The sequence below is a fragment of the Zosterops lateralis genome (assembly GCF_965231275.1).
Source record: "Zosterops lateralis genome assembly, chromosome: 21".
In the NCBI taxonomy this organism is placed as follows: Eukaryota; Metazoa; Chordata; class Aves; order Passeriformes; family Zosteropidae; genus Zosterops; species Zosterops lateralis.
Genome location: NC_139781.1, coordinates 5,152,504 through 5,173,894, shown reverse-complemented (window position 1 = coordinate 5,173,894; position 21,391 = coordinate 5,152,504). Strand labels below are relative to the sequence as shown.

At 52.7% G+C, this 21,391-nt stretch overlaps 2 protein-coding genes across 6 annotated transcripts; both read left to right on the top strand.

Annotated features, from left to right (window-relative positions):
- Positions 1 to 1,296: 1,296 nt before the first annotated feature.
- On the top strand, positions 1,297 to 13,709 carry LOC310917727 (UAP56-interacting factor-like). Of its 4 annotated transcripts, none has more exons than XM_083876226.1 (9): positions 1,297 to 1,426; positions 3,804 to 3,947; positions 7,595 to 7,737; positions 9,035 to 9,159; positions 10,011 to 10,092; positions 10,526 to 10,566; positions 10,648 to 10,722; positions 11,660 to 11,771; positions 12,529 to 13,709. In XM_083876226.1, the coding sequence occupies exons 1-9, from the start codon at positions 1,345 to 1,347 to the stop codon at positions 12,622 to 12,624; spliced, it is 900 nt and encodes a 299-aa protein (XP_083732352.1). In that variant the 5' UTR covers positions 1,297 to 1,344; the 3' UTR covers positions 12,625 to 13,709. The 4 variants fall into 4 exon arrangements, with proteins under 4 accessions (XP_083732352.1, XP_083732350.1, XP_083732351.1 ...); XM_083876224.1 differs by having other exon boundaries at positions 10,523 to 10,566; XM_083876225.1 differs by having other exon boundaries at positions 10,008 to 10,092.
- A 1,577-nt stretch (positions 13,710 to 15,286) lies between these two features.
- Positions 15,287 to 21,122, top strand: LOC310917840 (leucine-rich repeat and calponin homology domain-containing protein 2-like). Of its 2 annotated transcripts, none has more exons than XM_083876426.1 (5): positions 15,287 to 15,589; positions 16,385 to 17,361; positions 17,930 to 18,026; positions 18,439 to 18,615; positions 19,489 to 21,122. In XM_083876426.1, the coding sequence occupies exons 2-5, from the start codon at positions 17,169 to 17,171 to the stop codon at positions 19,526 to 19,528; spliced, it is 507 nt and encodes a 168-aa protein (XP_083732552.1). In that variant the 5' UTR covers positions 15,287 to 15,589; positions 16,385 to 17,168; the 3' UTR covers positions 19,529 to 21,122. The 2 variants fall into 2 exon arrangements, with proteins under 2 accessions (XP_083732552.1, XP_083732553.1); XM_083876427.1 differs by having other exon boundaries at positions 16,385 to 17,646.
- Positions 21,123 to 21,391: the final 269 nt, after the last annotated feature.

Sequence of the window (21,391 nt, the reverse complement as noted above, 5' to 3'; positions counted from 1 at the left end):
TGCCGGCAGAAACGCCGGAGGAAGAGCATTCGGGGGGAAAAGAGGAAGAGAGTCAGCCCAGAGGCTGCGGGACGGTGCTTAAGGCCGAGACAGACAGAAGGGAGGTGCTGGCGGAAAGGAGCAGGGAGGGTGCGAGGGCAGAGAGCCAGGGCAGGGCTGAGCAGGCCGGGGGGGCTGCGGGCGGGGCAGGGAGGGCACAGGGAGCCGGGCACGGGGAGCCGGGCACAGGGACAGCCAGAGCCGGGCACAGGGACAGCCAGAACCGGGCACAGGGACAGCCAGAGCCGGGCACAGGGACAGCCAGAACCGGGCACAGGGACAGCCAGAACCGGGCACAGGGACAGCCAGAGCCGGGCACAGGGACAGCCAGAACCGGGCACAGGGACAGCCAGAGCCGGGCACAGGGACAGCCAGAGCCGGGCACAGGGACAGCCAGAACCGGGCACAGGGACAGCCAGAGCTGGGCGCAGGGACAGCCAGAGCTGGGCACAGGGACAGCCAGAGCTGGGCACAGGGCCGGGAGAGCCGGGCACAGGGACAGCCAGAGCCGGGCACAGAGACAGGCAGGGCCGTAGACAGAAGCAAGCAGAGCCGGGCACAGGGACAGGCAGAGCCGAGCGCAGGGGCCGGGTGAGCCCGGGAGAGCCGGGCACAGAAGCAAGCACAGCCGGGCCCAGTGACAGGCACAGCTGGGCGCAGGGGCCAGTAGGGCCCGTTACAGGGCCAGGCAGAGCCGGGCGCAGGGACAGGCAGGGCCGGGCAGAGGGACAGGCAGGGCCCGGCACAGGAACAGGCAGGGCAGAGGGACAGGCAGTGTCAGGCGCAGGGACAGGCAGGGCTGGGCACAGGGGGCGGCAGTGTCAGGCGCAGGGACAGGCAGGGCCGGGCGCAGGGACAGACAGAAGGACAGGCAGGGCCAGGCAGAGGGCCGGGCAGAGGGACAGGCAGGGCCGGGCGCAGGGACAGGCAGGGCCAGGCGCAGGGACAGGCAGGGCTGGGCACAGGGGGCGGCAGTGTCAGGCGCAGGGACAGGCAGGGCCGGGCGCAGGGACAGACAGAAGGACAGGCAGGGCCAGGCAGAGGGCCGGGCAGAGGGACAGGCAGGGCCGGGCATAGGGACAGGCAGGGCTCGGCAGAGGCACAGGCAGGGCCGGGCACAGGGGCCGGCAGTGTCAAGCGCAGGGACAGGCAGGGCCGGGCAGAGGGCCGGGCAGAGGGACAGGCAGTGTCAGGCGCAGGGACAGGCAAGGCAGAGGGACAGGCAGGGCCGGGCGGGCGGGCGGGGGCCGGTGCGGGGCCGGCACATTCCGGGCAGGCGCAGTGAGCGCACAGCGCTCCGGGCCCATGGAGGCGGCGGGGCCGCAGCCCGCGCCGGGCCCCGCGGCGGAGCCGCAGCCGGGGGCCGAGGAGATCGACATGTCCCTGGGTAGGTGCGGGGCGCTGCCGGGCGGGGGGGCCGGGCCGGGCCCTGCGGGGGCTCGGTGTGGGCGGGGGAGCCGCGGGGGCTCAGTGCGGGCCGGGCCGGGCCGGGCTCGGGCCCCGCCGTGAGGGTGCCCTGTGCGGGGGTCCCTGTGCGGGGGTCCCTGTGCGGGGGCAGCACCGGCCGAGGAGGCGGCACCGGTACCGGGCTGGGCTGGGCTGGCAGCGGCCCGGGGGGCTCAGGCTCAGGCAGAGCAGCCCCTGTGCCTTGGGAAGGGGAGCCATGGCCTGGCCGTGCGGCTATTTATAGCGGCTCGCTCCGATCTCGCCATTCCTTTGGCGCGGGGAATGCGGGCTGTGCATAAACAACCGACAAGCGGCCTGCCCTGAACCCCTCAGGACTGCATTCTGACGCAGGGACGAGAGATCTCCGTGGATTATCGTGTTGGCGTCTCAGCTGTTGGAAGTCCAGCGGCACATTTTGGTATTGGGTCAGCTTCCTAACTGAAACCTTGTGTCATTTCTTCCCAGCGAGGAGCCATTTGTCGGGAACAGTGAACATTTTCCACTGCAAACTCAAACTGATCTCTTGGCTTATGCACCCGTATTTTAATGTCTCTGTGAGGAGCTATAGCAACAGTGGATCCCTTGCTTGTGATTTTTCTCCAATAGTGTTGCACACCCTTTTTCTCTTTGCTGATGTGTGATGCTCCCTTTGCTTTTGCTTTCTCTTAGTGCTTCTCTCGGTCAGACCTCCTGTAGTCCAACTCCATATTCCATCCAGAGTACACCTTACTCAGGGTAGAAGACAGAACTGGAAAACAAGAGGCCGTTGGTGAAGAACTTTTTCCATCAGGTGGTTTTTCTGTGCTTTCAGATACATTTGTGTCTTACATGAGTTAGCAGTCTCAAAAGAAAAAAACAAAACTGCAGGAGTTAAAGCTGCCCTGGTAGATCTAATTCTACCTGGAGGGCACAGATGTACCACAGATGACCTCTCAGCCTTGTGTAGTGGTCCGTTACCTCGCTCTGTTAACCCCGTCCTGTTTATGGACGCAAAAGGCAGGGAAACAACTCACACCCGAAGAAAAAAGACACTGAAAGGTGACAGATCAGGCACCTGAGCGTTCAGCCCCGCTCATTTCCTCATGCTGTGGACAGCCCACCCTTAGATGAGTGTGGTCACCTCCCTGCAGAGCTGCAGGGCTGCTTTCAGAGCGCTTCAAAGCATCCTCTGCTCCAAATCACACGTGTCCCAAAGGCACATTTAGCTAAGACCATTAGCAAACTCATCCCAAGAACTCGGCCCAGCATCTCCCAGCCTATTCTTTTCCTGGCAGATTGAAAGTGAAATCACAAAAGCAGCCTGTTCTTAATCTGCTCTCGTTTCTTTTCTTTGGGCTTTGTATTCATTTGGACAGAGGAGTTTGATAGGAGATGACATTGGACCAGTGCTGGAGGTATGATAATTCCTGGTAAATACCCGCTGAAAGCTGATGGTGCTTTTGTCCTTTGACTCCAGTGATACATTAGGGAGCTGGAGCAGCCACTGCCTGGGAAAGGGCCTGTTTTGGACACTTCATTTCTTGCTAATACATTCAAGTTGAAACATTTCTGCCTGCGGCTTCCCAGATGTGCCTTTATTATTCACAAAGTGTTTTCTGGAAGATTTGAGGTTAAAAGAAGAAAATGTCGGAAAATAGGAATTAATGAGGAGATCCCTTTGCCATTCCTCTTCATCAGAACAGCTTAAATTAAGAAGATCCCGTTGATTTCAGACCAGCTGATTGAGAATGGAGGGGCCTGAGCTGTTTCTTGATAGAGCTCTGCGTCTGACACTACTTAGTGTGTGATCCAAGTAGCTCAAGAGCTGTCACATCCTCCCCTCTTTGCCCACCTTTCCTACTCAAGTCAGACCTTCTCAAAAAACTTCTCTGCCCAGCACCTGAACTCCTGGTGCCCCTGCAGAAACATCTTCCCTTTTGCTTGTGAGAAGCCTGCAGGATCAGATCCTTGGGGGTCTGAAATCTCTGTCCTGCCCGTGGTGGGGACGTGCTGGGTGGTGGCAGGTTTGTAAATCATCTGCTGCACTCTAATCTCCAGCCTGCAGGAGCCCAGTAAACTGATCCTATACTTTCTAAGCTAAGCTTAATCTCTCATTGTGTGTCCAGCCTCACTCACAGAACAGCAGGCTCCGTGTTTAGCATGGACAATTCCAGGCACCCAAAGAGGGCATCACTGAGTGATGGGAAGTGCAGTTTCTCTGGATTTCTCCTCATTTCATTGCAGATGACATCATAAAGCTCCACAGGAAGGAGCAGACAGATGGTGGGAAGTGCAGTGGAAAGTGCAGTTTCTGTGGATTTCTCCCCATTTCATTGCAGATGACATCATCAAGCTCCACAGGAAGGAGCAGACAGATGCCAGCGCCGCGGGCGACAGCAGAAGGCAGCAGGTCAAGAACAGGAGTTCAGCCTCCGGGTATGGGCGGCCCCAATTCCGAGCCTGGAAGCAAAGGAATTTGCAAGGTAGATGGGCACTTGAGACAGCAGAGGCCTCCCAGGCTGGAAAATGCATTTTTTTTTTAGCAAAATCCAGCTCTTAAATCCTTCTATCTAATTCCTGATGTGCTCAGACCCTGATTAGCTTTTCTCCCTGTAACAATGGAATATCAGGGGCCTTTCAGGGCATAATTCACCCATTTCTCTCCCTTCCATCTCTCATGAATTACTAATTTAAAGTGACTTAATATCTATTCTCTATTCCCCTCGGCTTTGCGTATTTTAATTATGCCTCTTCCTAATCCTCGTTTTCCCAGAGCAGACTTAAATTATCCAAATTACCCCTTCAGTAACTGTATTTGATAGCTCAGTTATTAAAGCTAAATTGTCACTTTTGCCAAGCATGCTATTTTTATGGTGGGTTTTTTTAATAATACCGAGTGATCACACCTTTGTTTGTCCCACTGGTTTTTACTTACACACCAGAGTTACCTGCTGCATGAAATGCCATCTCTATGAACTAATTTTTTATAATTACTGCTAAGTCACTCTCTTTAGATTCAAGTGATATTTTGCAGAAATATCTTTTCAGTCTTATATTGGAATGCCAAAGACACATCAGGACAGTGAGATCACTGGGAGCAGTCCTGCTCTGCCTCCCACCTTTGTGTTCTTGTTGTCCACTTCACAGTGCCTTACTGAGGATTGTTCCAGTTCAAAACATAATGATGATAAAAGCCCTTAGCAAATTGATTTGATTTGATCAAACCCACAGGCTTTGATATTCTCCCGCACTCAAGCAATTACAGAGGCAAATCCAATAAAATATTTTTCCCTATTCCTTAGATGGGAGAACTTTTCTGTTAATTTATAGAATTATTTCTGCTAGTTTTAGTATTTCATAGGTTTTCAGTGAGTCTGAATGCAGCCCTGCCAAGTGCAGAGACCTGCCATGCTGTGTGGTGCTGATTGTCAGTGGCAATTTGGGGAAGCTCAGCAGGACTGGGAATTTAGCCCATAATTCATCAGGGGCTCAGTTCATTTCAGTCCCTGCTGAAATGCAGTCCCTTCTGGGCTGAGATGTGATAACCATTATCAAAATGATGATCTGAGGAGCCCAGCACTGTAATGACAGAGGAGGGGGAAGGGTATTATGCTGATTTAACCAGCAAGCAAAGTGCTGTTAATCCCTCTTGGAATATGGCTTAAACCTTCTCCCTAGTGGGGGAAAGAATGATTTTTAATGACGAGAAATTTGAATTTCAAATCTCCTTGGAAAGAAGAGTCTGTCAGACATGGGAACTTGTGCCCAGGCTGGGCTGGCTGAGTAGAGGTGCCTTTTGGCCATCCCAGGTGTGCTCAGAACCAGGCTCTGAGCACACACACAGACATGGGATGTGCGTGTGGGGCTTCTTCCCCAGCTGCCAAGGTGCTGTGGGGTTTTATTGAAATGCTCTTACATTATTTAATATCTGCCAGACCTTTTGCAGACATGAAGGCTGCCATGTGTCACACTTGAGGACACAGATGACAGGGCGAGGCCTTGGTCCCCAGCTGGTGTGATGGGGTCCCCCTTGGAGGCTGATGGCTCTGTCATGTGTTATTTGTGTTGGGTGAGCTGTGCCTGAGTGCACTGCTGAGCACAGGCTCTCTAATAGGAACAGACTGACAGGGGCACCATTTTCTAGTCAGGGCTGCCTTCTGCAGCATTGCCCTGGTGGAGTATCCAGGAGAGGCAGCTGAGCTCAGTCTCTGTTCCTCTGCAGGGTGTAGGAGAGCTGTGCAGCAAGGCTTGGTGGGCCAGCCCAGCAAACAGGCAAGAGATAGGGACAGGCCCATGGTATGGGTTGAAGAGAAACAAAACAGGGCAAAAAGAGACTGGGGGAATAGAAACAGGAGAAAAAAAATATCAAAGGGACATTGACTACAGCAAATCCACATCTGGTCAAAAAGAAGCAGTTTGCCAAAATTGAATGTTTGTCACCAGAGGAACATCTACACGCCTGCACTTCTGCAGTGAGAGGGCATTGTCTGCAGAGGAAATAACAGCTGGCCCCAGAGCTTGTGAACTGTGTTGTGTTTTTGTGCACGTTCCCAACCAGCACCATGGGGCATGAAGCACCCAAACATGGTCTTTGGGATCTGCTTCCCAAGGGCCTGTCCTGGTGCCCTTTTGTTCTAGAGCCAGAGCAGCTCAAAGCATCTTGAGGTGTGTTCCAGTGTAAGCAGCTCAGGCTGGTGTTACACTCTGAGGCTGGAGCCTTTGTTATTTGTGGCAGTGGTCACCCCTCACAGCAATGCCACTGCTGCCTCAGAACATTTCCAGTTGCTCCAGGTCAGTATAAATTGCTGTCACGTAGCAGTCGGTGATGTAATGTGTGCACCTCAGTGCTCTGTGGTTTGTGTCAGTGAGGTTCTGCTGTGAGATCCAGGGTCTAAATGCACTCTTCCTGCCCTCTGCCATGCACGGATTTGTGCCTTTGGTTTATACACCCCCAAGGTGGGCACCTCTCACTGACAGAGCAGCTGTTGTGGGGAACAGGCTCAGAGCACAGGGGCTGAATGCTTGAGTGACCTTGCAGCTGAGGATGGCAGAGGCTGAAGTAGCAGTGAAGGAAAACACACATGTGCTGCTGTTTGCCCTCTGTGTGCATTGAGAAGTGGAACATCTGGTTATAGATGATAATGCAGGTGTTTGATAGACTTGGGGACACCCTTCTGGGCATGCCTGAGCTCCCTGCCTGGGTACAGAGGTCAGAGCACAGCATGGGGGTGACTCTGCAGGCAAACCCTTGATAAACTGCTGTGAAGGGCAGCCTGGTGATCCTCCAGCACTGGGCCAAGCCTGATGGTGCTGGTGACAATGCTCAAGGGGCTCTGCTTAGGTGTTGCTACCTCTTTATGAAGTAACAAATAAATTCCCTCTTGGCATTCCAGCTGTACATTGGTGATTGTTGTTGTTGTGCCTGTGTCAGCTCGCACAGTGACTCAGAAACTCGCTGTCTCATTACGACTACAGAATTTTATTATGTGGGGTAATTAGGTTTGGAAGCACTGTGCCTCAGTCTGACAGGGCTTTCCTCTCGCTCAACACTTCAGCACTCTTCAAAATCATCAGCAAACTTGAGGAAAAGCTAAAATGCAGGACATGGAGCAGGCGTGTGTGTATCATGGAAGAGCGGGAGGAGGTGGCCCCTTCAATATAGGAAGTTATGGTGTGTCTAGCTAAAAGAAAATTAAAAAAAATATATAAAAGTAAAAAGCTATGATGTGGGCCCTCAGAGCTATTTCAGGCTCCTGTGGGGTTGGCTTTAGGATTCTCAAGTCACATGTATATCTGTATTTAAGGCTTTTTCTATTTCATAGTCAATTCATATCAGTGTGAGCTCTGACAACAGATTGACAGGTCTCCTGATGTGGGTGTTCCTGCCTTTATGAGGAATCAGGATTGTGAAAGGCTTTTCTCTCCTGTATTCTTTCACATCAAAGAATGTGCATGGCAGTCCTGTATACAATGAGAATGCTGGAGAGACATCAGAAAAATCAGTTATTTAATATGAATGACTGTGACTTGCACCACTATTTGTGTAGATGCTCCTGTATCACATTAAGTTAACCTTGTGGTCATAAATCAAACTTTGAAGGATGCTGAAGTACGAGGGCTTTGTTTTTAGGACCCACCCGTTTCAGAAGAGGCTTTGGACAGCAACAATTCAATCGGAGACAATTCAGGAACCCTTTGCCTGGTCGCAAGAGAAGAGCAGCTGCTGCATTTGATGGAGTGAGCCCCTTAAATCGCCAGGCATCGGCTCAGGAGGTAGGGAATAAGGAAGGTCTGGCTTTTCCCAAATGTCAGGTAGAAATCTGCTTGATTTTATGATCCTGGATCAACCCAAAGAAAAATCTGCATAAAACCCACCGTCTTTTAATGCCTGTGCACAGCATTTGTATGCATAGGTGAGTACAGACATACATGCATATGGAATAGCAATTTTCCAGTTGGTTTTATAAAGCTTCTGACTTAGCATAATTTTATTGAGCAGTTCCCATGGGCTTTGCAAAAAAAGATCTTTTTAAAAATGGTCTTAAAAGGTTTAAAAATATTTCCATAAAATTAATTCCATGGCATCTCTTCTTAGTATTATCATCTAGAGGAGGTGTGTTAAGATTCTTCATTACTTGTTGTCCACCCAGAGAATTTTCCAAGTTCCTGTGAAGTCAGAAGACAGACTTGGTGACTTGTCAGGTGGCTCTGAACCAGAGACATACTTTCCACTAGAGCCACTGGTTCCCAGTGCTGTGACAGATAGTGTGAGGGTCAGCTGGGTTTTCCTGCACTGAGGAAAATCCACTCAGTTAGGAGGTCACAGATGTTAATTTAGCTTTTTTTAAAAAATGCAAGTGCTGAACAGGATGGCACATTTAAGTGAATGTGTTGTAGGGGTATAAATAAGAAAGCCCTAACAGAATGTATTTCCTATAAATAAGAAAGCCCTGAGCATGTATGTGCAAGGAGTGAGGTTATTCCTGAAAAGAAAGACCAGGATGACTCAGATATTGAGTGTAGCTGGTATTTACAGAAAGTAATAAGCAGTTGCTAGGAGGCAGAATTCTACAGTAGCTTCCACTTTGCAGGAATAAACCAAGGGGGAAGAATATGGAAATACCCCTCAGTTAGCGGGTACCAACAGTGATGGTGGTTGACCAGGCTGGAGCCGGGGGCAGTTTGTGTTGGAGCTGCAGGACAGACACTGCCAGACACTTCTGGTGTTTTCCATGATCAGGCTGTGGTCCAGGCAATGCAGGTGTCCAGACAAGAAGGAGCTGATGACCCAAAGGAAACCTGAGCAGGGCCATAGTGCATGGCTTCTGTGACATCTGCTCTGCATGGACTGATTTGTTATTCTTCTTTGATTTCTGCAGCATTAGAAGGAAACATTCTCCCTGGCTGTCATAGTTCCATGGCCAGGGAGCAAGGCACAGCCCCTGACTGATTGTTTAGAGCAGTGTCAGCAGAGAGCAGGACTTTGTGTGCTGTCCCTTGCCCTCACTCCTGTTTTTTTACCAAGACTGTGCTGCAGGTGACAACTGCTGAGGTCTCACTGCTCTTTCAGGGCAACAAGAAGAGTAATGCTTTTGCCAAAAGCAGCAGTGGGAAGCAGGAGGAACAGCCACAGCCATCTCCAGGCCCCAAGAGGTTCAGAGAAGATGCTGCCAGTGTCCGTGCCCCAGGGAAAAGGTAAAATCTATGGTAACTCCAGGTTATTTTGTTTTTTTGTGGTTTTTACCTGTGCAGCTCATGAGGTTCTGCTCTCAATATGTGCCAGCTGGGCGTGGCTACAGCCATGTGCTTGTGCAGCACCAGAAAAACACCCCTGGGTGTGTTAGGAAAGCGCCTGGAAACAAAAAAGCCTCATCCTCATAGTTAATAAGGCCAGTATTAATTTATCATTTTGTTTCAGGAAGCACATAAAGTGTAACTTTTGTATTTTTATTAAACTTTATCACTTTGGGAAACACTTCTGAAGCGTATTAAATGCTACTAAAATAGCATTTATTTTCCTACAGGCAGGAAATACAGATTCCAGCCATAAGGGATGGGCTGGGACAGGGAGTCTGTCCCAGTGAAGGGCTGCAGGAGCAGACTGTGCCCCAGGAGCTGTGGGGAGGGCAGTGTGCCAGGTGCTGGGCACTGTCTCGGGGCCTGTCTCATCAAGATCATTATGTTCCCTGGGCTCAAAATGAAGCTCCTTGCAATCCTTCCTCTGCTCTGAGCAGAACAGGGACTGAATAACATTGAGAGATCCCTTCTGACCTGATTTTTTTCTATGATTTTCCTCCGATGTTTTTTTTTGCTTTTAATGAGCAAAGCTGAGAACACACAAACTGTTGCCTCATTTGAGCAGAAAATCAAGTTCCTCTGAAATCCTTTGCTGGCAGAAAAACCTGTTGGGCTGAACTGGGTAACACACAGCCTCATTTGCTTCTTACACTGTTTTTAAAGACCAGCTTGGGTTAGGTATTTTGGCATTATACATTAGAGAGACCTGGTATCATCCTCACCTCTTTCTCTCTCTCCTTTACCAGCAGGCCTTTCCTGCTGAACAGGAGACCAGCGTTCCAGCAGAAGCGGATGCAGCAGTGGTTCTACAAAGCCCCTTTCCAGAGAGGGGTCAGTATTTGAGACATTTCCTCTGCACTCTGCTGGCAGTTTTACCGTTTACATTTTACCAGCCTTTGCCCAGTTGTAGCTTTGCTTCCAAAAGTAATTGGGGGAGAGAGGTGGATGACCTGAATGATGCTTGTATTAGTAGGAAAGTATTTGCAGGCAATTGTTAATGCAGCTTGGTATTCTGGCAGCTTGGAAGCAAATCCTGGGAGGGTGATAAAAATAAACTTTGCAGTTTATAGGGCAGCACAAGCAGGGCAAGGTAAAGCCGCCCCATACACATCACTGTGCCAGTGGGAAACACCAAATTAGCACATTTCTCGACAGCTTGCAAGGAGGGAGCTCTTCAGATACACCAAACAGAATCCTGGAAAAGGAATCTGTTTCTGGGAGTTAATTCTTTGAAGTAATTGTTTTTACATATATTTTACAGCAGATGGATTCTCGAGGAGAAGGGAAACCACCAAGGATGAGAAGGTAATTGGTGAACAAAGGCACAATGCAAATACGAGGTGCTCTTTCACGCTTGAAGCTGGATAAATCTCCCTGTCTCGGCAGGTGGCAAGTGAAACCCATCCCTGGAGCAATTCTGACGGTTTCTGTGTTTAATCCCCAGGCGGGCCAGACCAGCTCGTAAGTAAATGAGGTGATTTGTTAGGGTTTGAGCCCTACAAAAGCCATTGCAAATCCCTTTAGCATTATTACAGCTTCACTTCCGTAATGAGAGTGCAGTGAATGGGGTTCAAACCCAAAATGGTCAGCAAATGATGTTCCTTTCCCAGCATATCAGAAGGAGATAAAAATCTCCAGTATTTACCTGTAATTACATGGTAATCTGTAATTACCGCGCCCTCATTTGTAATGCAGAGTGAGGAGAAATGGAAGCACCATTGTGGGAAGAGGTGGCAGGCTGGTTGTGCTGGTTTTGGGGTGTTGGGAGAAACAGTGTGCCCCAAAGGGATGCCTTGTGCTCGCTGTGTAAGGGGAGCTCAGAGGCTGGAAAGAGGCAGCTGCGGGACCTGACACCCAGCTGGGGGCAGAGAGAAGGGTGGGTGAGGGCACCGTGCATGTTGTGGGTGCAGAGAGCACCCCTCAGTGGCCTGGGCGTGACAGTCCCCGCTGCTGGAACTTGTCACAATAGGACACGAAATAAAGGTGCTTGACTCCAGTCAGGAGGCAATAGAAATCAGTTGGTTTTATTTACAATTCATTCAGCCCTTTTATAACATGCTGCACTAAAAAAACCATGTTATTGGTCCATAGGGCTGACACCTCTCCCATTGGCTCAGTAACAGAAATAGCAAACAACTCCTGTTGTTGTGGGAAAGGAATATTGTTTACACAAGGTTGTCTTGGGGAAAAGAAAACTGTTGAAAAGTTTCCCTTAGGAAGAGCTCAGCAATTCTGTGGCTCAGAAAATACCGAGCCCACAGGAGCTCTGCCTGCACGGCTGCTCTCCTGGCTGCGGGGTCAGACGGCACGGGAGGGGTGGAGTGTGTGGGTGTTTGCAGGGGATGGGAAGTGAGCTGCCTTAGCCTGCAGAGTGACTGCAGCTCTGTGCTCTCCCCAGGCCCGGATCCAGTCGCCCATTCCTGCGAAGCCAGAGGCCCCCGGCCCGGGCGGCCAAGCCCCAGCCCAAGGGGGTGCTGCTGAGATTCAACTTCCGCGCCATGGCCAACCAGGTAGAGGATTGTCGACGGGACAGGAGGCACCCGGCTCCCTGCAGCAGCCCTGCCACTGAGCTCTTAACGTCACACTCAGGTTTCTGGGGCTGCCAGCTGGGTTTATCTAACACAACCTGGGAGGAAAGGCCCGTAGCTGTGTTGGCCAGGTTGCTCACAAAACTGAAGGCACTTGAGAAGACTGTTCAGCAACTACAGACTCAGCCCAGTTTTCCCCATTCTGATGGCCTGTCTTGGCCTGTCCATGTGCTTGCTTGGAGCAGGGAGGTCCTGCTGATGAGTAGTCCTGGCCAGAGGGGACTGTTTCACTGTCAGTGCTTCCCATTCCTCAGAGACACGTGGCACTTCTGGGCTTTGCTCGCTCTTTGCTTTGGTGCCCTCCTTGGTGTCACATTTTACACTGAAGTATGGTCCAAGAGCCCTGGGGCAGCTGAGAAATCCCACTCCACCTTCTTCATTGCCGGCGTTTCTTGTCTGGACGGTTTGGTTTTCCCCGATGCCTTGTGCTCAAATGCCATCTGCTTGCTCCTGTTCTTGCCGAGGACGCCCTGTTGTCTTGGGGCTGGGAGCTGCTTGGAGGTTTTCCAGCCGCACACAGTCTGTCGAGCTCCCTGTCTCTGTGTGCTGAGTGGTTTAATTGACTAACCAGCTGTGAAACACCAGCCTGACTGATGGGCTCTAATCAATTCCCCGCTACGAGTTTGGCTGTGCTTTGCCACGAGACAAGGGACTGACTCGCTCTCACTTTCCCCTGCAGACCAGCCTGACGCTGGATGAGAGGTTCTCTGGTCTGAGGAATAAGAGGCGCTTTACAGCGGCCAGGAGCGCCGGACGGACGGTCACCATGCCTTAGGACTGCGTGCTCCTCATGGGGCTGCCTGTCACAGACCAGGTCCATGACTTAGGGCTCAATAAAAGTCGCTAGATTCCCTTTGAGATAGCTGATTTGGCAATGTGCTGTCTCCTTCCTTCCACGCAGAGTGAATGAGTGATTGAGGGCAGGGATGAGGCAGGGTGAGAGTTTGGGCCGGAGCACAGGGCAGGGTGGTGGAGGGGGGTGAGCAGAGATGGATTTGCTGGGAGAGCCTTGCAGGGAAGCTGTAGGGCTGGCAGCAGCCCTGTCCCCCTGCCAGGGCACCCTGTGCTGACCAGGGTGATGGCTGATAGTAGGAGGGTGCACCACAGAGCCTTCCCTACATTGTCCAGTGGGTGGGACAGGGTTTGAGGATGCTGTGTTGCCCACATGGGAGACAGAGGGAAGCTGGGATGCTCCATCTGCCCACAATCCCCAGCATCCACCTATTTGCCCAACTTGTGCTTGCAGGCATCCCTGCCCAGAGGTTTGCAGTGTAAGACCTCTCCATCCTGAAAACTTGTTGCTTTGCCCTGACAGTCAGGCCTGAGCAGGTTGCATTTCTCTGTGGATTGCAGTGCTGTTCTGACTGCTGCTGCAGGGATGGTGTGAGATGTGCCGTGCTGCTGGAGTCACTGTCCTCAGCACGGAGCACAGACAGGCTGCCCCAGCCCAGACCATGTTTTCCAGTGCTGAGTAGTTCTGCATTAGGGTTTTTGTAGTTGCAGCTCCACCCATGCTCAAAGCAGCATAATCAAACCAGCAGCAGCACTGTGATAAACGTTGGCTGAGAGGTTAATGAGCTGGGTTTAGACATTTGTTAATGAAGCCCTGCATCAACCCTGAGTAACTGCTCTGTTCTCCATCCACTGCTGGAAGCCAGCACTGGACACAGCCTGTTACTGGGCTCTAAGCTATACTTATAACAGGAAATATTTGATAGACTGCTTTACATTTTACACTGAGCATCTTCAACAAGAGACTGGACTTGGCATTGGTTTTATAGGAATGCTTGAAATGTTGTTAGTTGACAAAGCAGTGATGTATGAGTCCAGTGCACTGAATAAAAAACTTAACTTGTTAAATGTCTCTTCTGGTTATTTCCTTTCCTTCAACAGCTCTTCGGTGCAAGTTCAGCTTCTCAGTGTGACACTGCATGGGCTGATGCTTTGGGAGAAACTGGTCCCTGTTGGTGCCCACCTGCAGGCAGATTACTGCTTTAAAAACTGGCTCCAAAGCAGTATGATGTTTTCAGTAGGTATTTTGTAAAATCTTTGCTATGATCTCTTGTTGTGAATCCAGGGAATGATTGTTTTTTTTTTTCATGGCAAGAGCAGAAGCTCTGGCCCAGCCAGACCTATTGGCAGATATTCATCTTCAAGCTTGGATCCCACAGCCCCCACAGGCAGGCACAGCCAAGGGCAGAGGAAGCAACAGCCACAGTATTTCCAGGTGCCAGTGGGCCCCCTGTCCCCCCAGAGCTGCATTTTGCACCCAGAGCTCTTTGCTGGGAGGGCAGTCAGCCTGTGTGCCAGGACAGGGAGATCCCAAATGCCACAGGGCTGCTGCAGGACTGAGCCCTTCACTCTTGAGGAGCTGCTCACTGCTGCAGGCTCTGGTTGTGCTGAATTTCCCCCAGACATCACCCACATCCTATCTCAGGTCTGGTCCTGTGGTGATCAATAACGGCTCAGGTGTCTGTCAGTACGGTGCTGCTGGCTGAGGGACAGTGTCTCCATCCCCCGTGTAGAGGGAATTTCCTTTAGATCCCCAAATCAGGCATGATGTGCATGCAAAAAGAAACTAAAAGTCAACCCAAAGCAATTCAAGAATGCAAGGATGTTCATGGAGGTTCAGGGCTTAAAAGCAGATTCTGCTTATCAACCACAGGACAACTGCATTAAATGTGGGTCTGTGAGGCTTTCTTTGGCATTTCCTCATCACAACTCCAGAGCAATTTTTGGCAGATAACTATGCAGCACGAAAGAAGGACTGATGACATGGTAGGAGAGGTAATTATCCATGCACACAGTATCCCAGCAGTTCTGTATCATTGTATTCAGGTAAGTGGGTCCTGGATGTTGCAATGGCCTGTGATTTATGTGTCCCCATTGCCCTTTGGCATCTGAGCCGCGGGCCTTGGTGTCTGTGGGGCTTTTGTCAGTGTCCCTTCAGGCCTTCCAGGGCGAGCCGCTCGCTGGTTTTCCCTTTGTTGGGCCACGGACGATTCCTGGGTGATTTTCCTGCTGCCGCCCGCGGGTTCCTCAGTCCGTGTCCGGCCGTGGCGGTGCCGGTTTGCGGGGCGGAGGCCGCGGAGGCTCTGACGGTCCTCCTGGAGCAGGAGAGCTCCGGTTCCCTCCGCCCCGGGCTCCCGATCCCACTGCCCGATCCCTCTTCTGCTCCCGGTCCCGGGATCTCCCCGGTGTCCGCTCCGGTCCCGTTCCGCTCCCGGTCCCCTCAGCCCCGGCAGCGCCCCCTAGCGGCCCGCGAGCCCTCGGGCCCCGCGCCGCCCGCCCCCTGGGGAAGCCCCGCCCCCGGGCGCCGGCGCCGGCGCGGATTGGTTGTGGCGGCCGAGGGGCGCCTTGAAGCCCCGCCCCGTCGCTTGGCGCCCCCTGCGGGCCCCGCGGCGCCTGCGCAGCGGCCGCGGCCGTTGTTGTGGAGGGGCCGGTCAAGATGGCGGCCGGGCAGGGGGGCGGCGGCGGCAACAACGGCACCGGCAGCGGCGGCGGGAGCGGGCCGGCGGCCGGGAGCGGAGCGGCGGGGCTCGGCATCCCCGCGCACCTGACTCTGTCCTTCTCGTCCGGGCCGCACTGGGGCGCGGCGGCTCTGCCGCAGTCGCACACGGTGCGCAGCCTGGAGCGGGCCCTGGAGGAGGCGGGCAGCTCGGGCATCCTGTGCCTGAGCGGGAGGAAGCTGCGCGACTTCCCCGGCAGCGGCTGCGACCTGAGCGACACCACGCAAGCCGGTGAGGGGCCCTGGCAGGGCCGGGCCGGGGCCGCGGGGCCGCTGCGGGCCCGGCGCTGCCGAGGGCGGGGGGCGCGGAGCCGGCGGGGCCGGGCGGTGGCGGCTGCGGGGCCCCGGTGCGGGGATGCGGCGGGGGATCCCCGGTGGCGGTGGCCGGGGAGGGCCGTGGGTGCAGCCGGGCGGGTGCCCCGGGAGCGGCGGCTCTGGGTGAGGAGCGGGGAGCCCGGCGTGTGAGGGCAGTGGGGGAGGCTCGGCGTTTGGGGGTTCTGGGTGCGGGCAGCGGGACGGGGTGCGCAGGATGCGGGGCCGCCGTGTCGGGGCCGCCCCGCCGGGCGCTCGGGGGCCGGTTCTGCGGCGGGAGTGCGGGGCCGAGTCCCTGTGCCGGTGCGGGCTGTGAGCGGGGCACGCCGAGCCCGCTGCGGGCGGAGCGGGGAGCCGGAGGTGCCCTGGGAGGTGGGGGGCGAGCGGCTCCGTGTGAGCGAGTGCGAGAGCGCAGGGGGAGTGTGAGTGTGGAAGGGCCCGGGGCTCTGTGTGTGTGTTTGTGTTCGGGGGCACAGAGCTGTGTGTGTGTGCACAGGGCACAGAGCTGTGTGTGTGTGTTCGAGCTCACTGCGGGCTGCCATGCTCGGTGTGGTGTCCCCGTGTCTGCGGCAGCGCTTTTCATGGTTGGACTGCTGTAGGGATATTGTGAAAGCAGAACGCTCTCTCTTGGGGTTGCCTTGTTGCATGGGATTTTCCAGCACAGACAGTTTATTTTTCTGACAGCATCTGGTTAATTTTCCCTCTCCCGTTGCAGGGCATCTCACACGTGGCTACCGAGAAGCTCCTCCTTTGGTGATTGGAAAGGAACCTTTAGTGTGTTGCAGCTGAGCCCCAGCCTGGTGGGCTGACAGAAAGTTCCTGTCGGTGTCTTTGCAGCAGCAGAAGCTAAGGGATCCCTGGTTGTTTTCTCCTTTCCTGTTGAAGAGCTTTTGAACAGCTGCAAGAATGATTTTGCAGAGAGAAGATTGCGTGCTGGTTTTAGCCTTGGTGGAGTGTCTAATTCACAACCAAAAGTGGCAATGTCTACTTTAGCCCACTGTTACTCTGAACACCCCAGAATGTTATTTCTCCTTAGTGCAGCTGGATGTGTAGCCGAGGATAAATAAGGCCTTAAATGTGATAAAGCACCTTGTCCTTCACTCTACTATCTGTCCACAAAGCACAGAAGCTGCATCAGGGTCTGTCTCCAAAGAGGAGGCTAAAGAGGAGAAAGACAAGAAGGCTGGAGAGGAGGAACAAAGTGAACTTCCCTCTGTTCTCAGAGACAACAGTGAACTTCCCACAGTTCTTGAAGATGGTGGTGAATTTTCTGCCATTCTGGAAGATGATGGCAAAGCTCCAGCAGTGTGGATTGAGGATGGCGAATGTCTGGTGTGGGATGAGGAGTGGGAACATCCTGTGGTGCAGGAAGGAGGACAGCAAAGATCTCCCAGCGTGGGAAGAGGAGGGCAAACATCCAGCAGTGTGGGACCAGGATAGGGAACATCCAGTGGCGTGAGAAGAGGAGGGACAACATCTCTGTGCGTGGCAAGAGCATCATGAATGTCTGTCTCACTGTTTGGGAAGAGGATGGTGAAGTGCCACCGTTCTGGGAAGAGGACAGTGAAGCTCCCTCTGTCTGGGAAGAGGACAGTGAACCTCTTTCTGTTGAGGCATCATGGGCTAAGCATTCTGACAGCAGCACAGCCCTGCAGGCAGAGGGAAGAGGAGAGAGGTGCCTGATGCAGCTGAGTATGTCTGCTCTCTGCCTTGTCTGCCAGAGCAGGGTGTGGAGTGTGTGAGCCTCAGCTGTACTCAGTGTTCCTCTGCAGCTGAATGTCACAGAGTACTTTATTGCTCTTGCCCACCTGAGTCCAAGGGGCTCAGAGCTCCAGAGAGTGCGGCTGCATTTTTGCTCTGCTGCAAGGTGGGATTTCCATCTTTGAGTGAGCACTTTTCCTGTTGTTTCTTTTCGGGAACACTGAACATGGGGGAGCCTGCCAAGAAACACGCTGAAGTTGAGCCAGTTGGCCAAGGGTAAGTTCAAGTCAGTGACTCCTACTCAAGCAGGGGCCAGGTATTTTGTTGGAGGGCAGTGATATCTTTCAGAGCAGGACACACAGCCTGGTCTTAATCTCTAAAAATGTTGATGCATCAGCTGGTGGAGACTGCCATTATTGAGGCCAAATTTATCTTAGTCCCAGGTTAGGACAGTAACACTAACATTTTTCTCATCCTGCATTTCATCTTTTTTGTAAATTGTAAACTGTCTTTTCTTCTGGTGGTTAATTTTACCCTCGTGTTTCTTGTTCTGTATCAGTGTCTGCAAGCCCTGGATTTCCTTCACTCCAACCATATGATCCACAGAGATCTGAAAAGCTCCAGCATCCTTCTGGGAATGGATGGCACTGTCAGGGGTAGGTATCCTTGCTCAGGCACAGTGTTCCCAGGATGTGGGGCTGCTTCCCAGTGATGGCCAGTTCCCCAAAACTGATGCTGGTGGGAGTGCCCAGACCTTGCTGCCAGCTGAGAGTAGCTGCAATGTGCAGAGAGGTCTGGAGAGCAGAGGGTGTCAAGAGGGGCTTTGCTTTGTGGATGTCCTTTCCAGAGGGGAGGGAGTTAGAATCTAAAGCTTCAAGAGAATAAATAAAAACCACTGCCTGAAACCCGAGGGTATCTTTAAGTAGCCAGTTGCACATTTCCTTGGCTACAGCCCCAAGGACTTTTGCAGCTGGATTCAGTAGTGCATTCTCAGACTTAGAGCTGGGAGTTCTTTTTCTTGGGTTTTTAGTTCCAGCTAACTCTGACAGTGTTTGTTTTTGTCCTCAGCCAGTTTTGGCTTCTGCAGGATCAGTGGAGTTCCATGGTGGGCACTGCTCACTGGATGGCCCCAGCAGTTGTGAGCAGTTGTCCTTATGGCCCCAAGGTAAACGTCTGGTCCTTTGGAATCGTGGGACAACACGGGTGGAAGGAGAACCTCCTTACTTCAAGCAAACTGTGGCCATGGTAAGAGGCAGATGTCCAAGTGTTTGCACAGGCCTGTGAGCACAGGGTGGCTCTGCACTGGGATGAGCTGCTGGATGTTTGTGCACATGGTGGAAGGGATTCCCAGAGGACTCACTGAAACTGGCTGGCAGGGCAAGCTCGTTTGGATGCAGCTGTGACTGCCTCAGGGTTTGGGTTTTATTGTTGGCATAGAAAAGTGATCTGTGAGCAGCATCTGTGCCCAGGAGGACACTGCCCCTGGAGCCTGGGGCTCAGAACTGGGGTGTGTGTGAAGGAACTGGTGCAGCTGTGTTGGCTTTTCCCCAGGCTCGTGCTCTGATGGGCAGAAGGGGATCCCAGAGCTGTGGGAACCCAGGCACTGCTGGCTCTGCTGTGGGACTGCTCAGCACAGCCTGGTGCTGGGCAAGGAGCAGTGCTGCTCTGCCCAGGGGCTGCTGCAGGTGAGGGCAGGGCAGACCCTGCAAGGGAGGGGGGTTCTTGTCATGCCCCCTCCTGTAATCTGCAGCCTTGGTGCTTTTCTAATGGAGAGCCAGCAGAATCCTGGCCTGGTTTGGGTTGGCAGGGGCCTTTCAAGGTCCTCTGGACCAGCTGCCCCACAATGAGCAGGGCCATCTTCAAACAGATCAGGTTGCTCAGAGCCCTGCCTGACCTCACCTTGAATGATTGCAGGGCTGAGGGACCTTCCACATCTCTAGGCAACTTCTCTCAGTGTCACCCCACTCTCCTTGTAAAAAAAATAATTCCTTCTGTCTTATCTGAGTCTACTGACCCTCCCTTGAGTTTAAAACCATTCCCCTTGTCCTATTGCAATGGGACCTGTAAGGAGTTAGAGTTTGGAAAATAATGCTTCATTTCTTTATTTTCTTTCTGCAGCATCCATTTTTATCATCAGCCGAGCCTCATTCCAGCCTGACTGACACCTCTGATCACTGCAGCAAAGCGGATGAGGGAGCAGTGGAGACACAGCACTAAAGACAGCTTTTTGTTATGGTAGTTAGGATAGTTAGTTTGATGTGGTAGTTAAGACAGCTAGTTTTTATGCTAGTTAGGACAACTAGTTTGATATGCTAGTTATCACAGCTAGTTTGTTTTGCTAGCTAAGACTGTTATGGTAGTTAGAACAGCCAGGTTTTTATGCTGGCTAAGAGAGCTAGTTAGGATAGGTAGTTTTTATGCTAGTTAGGACAACTAGTTTGTTGTGGTAGTTAGGACAGCTAGTTTTTTAGGCTAGCTAAGAGAACTAGTTATGGTAGTTAGGATAGGTAGTTTTTATGCTAGCTAGGACAACTGGTTTGCTGTATTAGTTAGGACAGGTAGTCTGTTATGCTGGCTAAGAGAGATAGTTTTTTACTCCTCTGCCCTCTGGCCCCGCCACTCCCCGGTGGTCCCCAAGCAGGTGCTGCCGAAGACACCGCTCCCTGGCAGGGAACTCACCCCGTGCTGCTCCTGCAGGGCCTCCTTTGCCTTCCCTGCGAGCGAGACGCGTCTGTCAGCGCTGGGCTCGGCTCCAGGGATGGCCCCGGGCCGGCCTCCTCTCTCTGGGACCGGCCCGGGGACCTCGGGAGGCGCGGGAGTGGCGGCAGCGTGTGTGACCCCCACGGTGAGCCAGGCGGAGCACGGGGACAGCGGGACAGCTCCAGATGCCATCAGCTCCACTGATGCCTGCCCGGCAGCGGCACAGCCAGAATGGCCCGGGGCGGGCGGGGAGCGGAGGGTGAAGCGGAGATGGGGAGAAAGAGCCTGGCAGAGGGACAGGAGGAGGAGGAGGAGGAAGGGCAAGAGCAACAGCGGGAGCAGGGCAGCAGCATCACTGCTGGTGCCTCCGCGGTGCTGCCGGAGCGCCGGGGCCGTTTGTCCATTAATCTGAGTGTCCGTTGTTTCATTTGTCCATTAATCCGAGTGTCCGCTGGTCCATTTGTCCATCAGTCTGAGTGTTCGTTGGTCCATTTGTCCATCAGTCCAAGTGTCCGTGAGTCCGTTCCCCACCCTGGCTTAGCCCCCGGGGCCGCTGAATTGGGGGGGACCACCAGGCTGGTCCGGCATCATTTATGCATCATTTGAGCCTCATTAAAGATGCTGTGATTGATAAATCGCCAATGGATACATGCCCCCTTTAGGGTTTTTGCTACCTAATGAGAGGCGAGACTAGATACCTTTATGAGGGCATGCACACGCTGATCTATGCTTTGTTGAATGTAACAATCCTTAATAAGAATTTTAACCGTGGTAATGCACAAACATGCCACGAGATGGCAAGTTCTGACTGCATTAGACACCTCATACTTGCCTCACAACTCCAGTGAGGCAGGAAAAAACAAACTACGACCACTGGGATGGGGAAGGAACATTTACAAGAAGCATTTTGTGAAATCTACTGTTACTTTTCTCAAGATTAAAAATAGTTTTGAATCTGTTCTTTTTCTCTGCCTTTCAACTTGCTAGGGTTCTCTGATACACAAGGACTATTTTCCACAGTAGTTTCTGGTTTGTTTTGAAAAGGAATAATAAAAATGGAGAAAAAAACCTGAGATTCTGTTTCTTAAATATATGCTATTTTTTTGGGGAACTACTTGTTAAAGCAAAAAGTAATGAACCTATGTTTATTGTTTATTTTTGTGGGAGACACCCAAGTCAAACGCTGGAGACTTGTGACTATATTCAAGAGTAGGAATACAAAAACATTCCTGTCTCTCAATTGCCATTCCCTGTCTGATTCTTACACCATCATTCTTGCCAGTAGAGGAAATCTGTTCAGTTTTGGCCAATGACGACTCAC

Coding starts and splice junctions, on each gene's coding strand:
- LOC310917727 (XM_083876223.1), top strand. CDS start 1,345: ATGGAGGCGGCGGGGCCGCAGCCCGCGCCGGGCCCCGCGGCGGAGCCG. Junction 3,948..7,594: donor GAAGCAAAGGAATTTGCAAG/GTAGATGGGCAC, acceptor CTTTGTTTTTAG/GACCCACCCGTTTCAGAAGA. Junction 10,093..10,522: donor AAGCCCCTTTCCAGAGAGGG/GTCAGTATTTGA, acceptor TATATTTTACAG/CAGATGGATTCTCGAGGAGA.
- LOC310917840 (XM_083876426.1), top strand. CDS start 17,169: ATGAATGTCTGTCTCACTGTTTGGGAAGAGGATGGTGAAGTGCCACCG. Junction 18,027..18,438: donor AATGGATGGCACTGTCAGGG/GTAGGTATCCTT, acceptor TTTTGTCCTCAG/CCAGTTTTGGCTTCTGCAGG. Junction 18,616..19,488: donor TCAAGCAAACTGTGGCCATG/GTAAGAGGCAGA, acceptor TTCTTTCTGCAG/CATCCATTTTTATCATCAGC.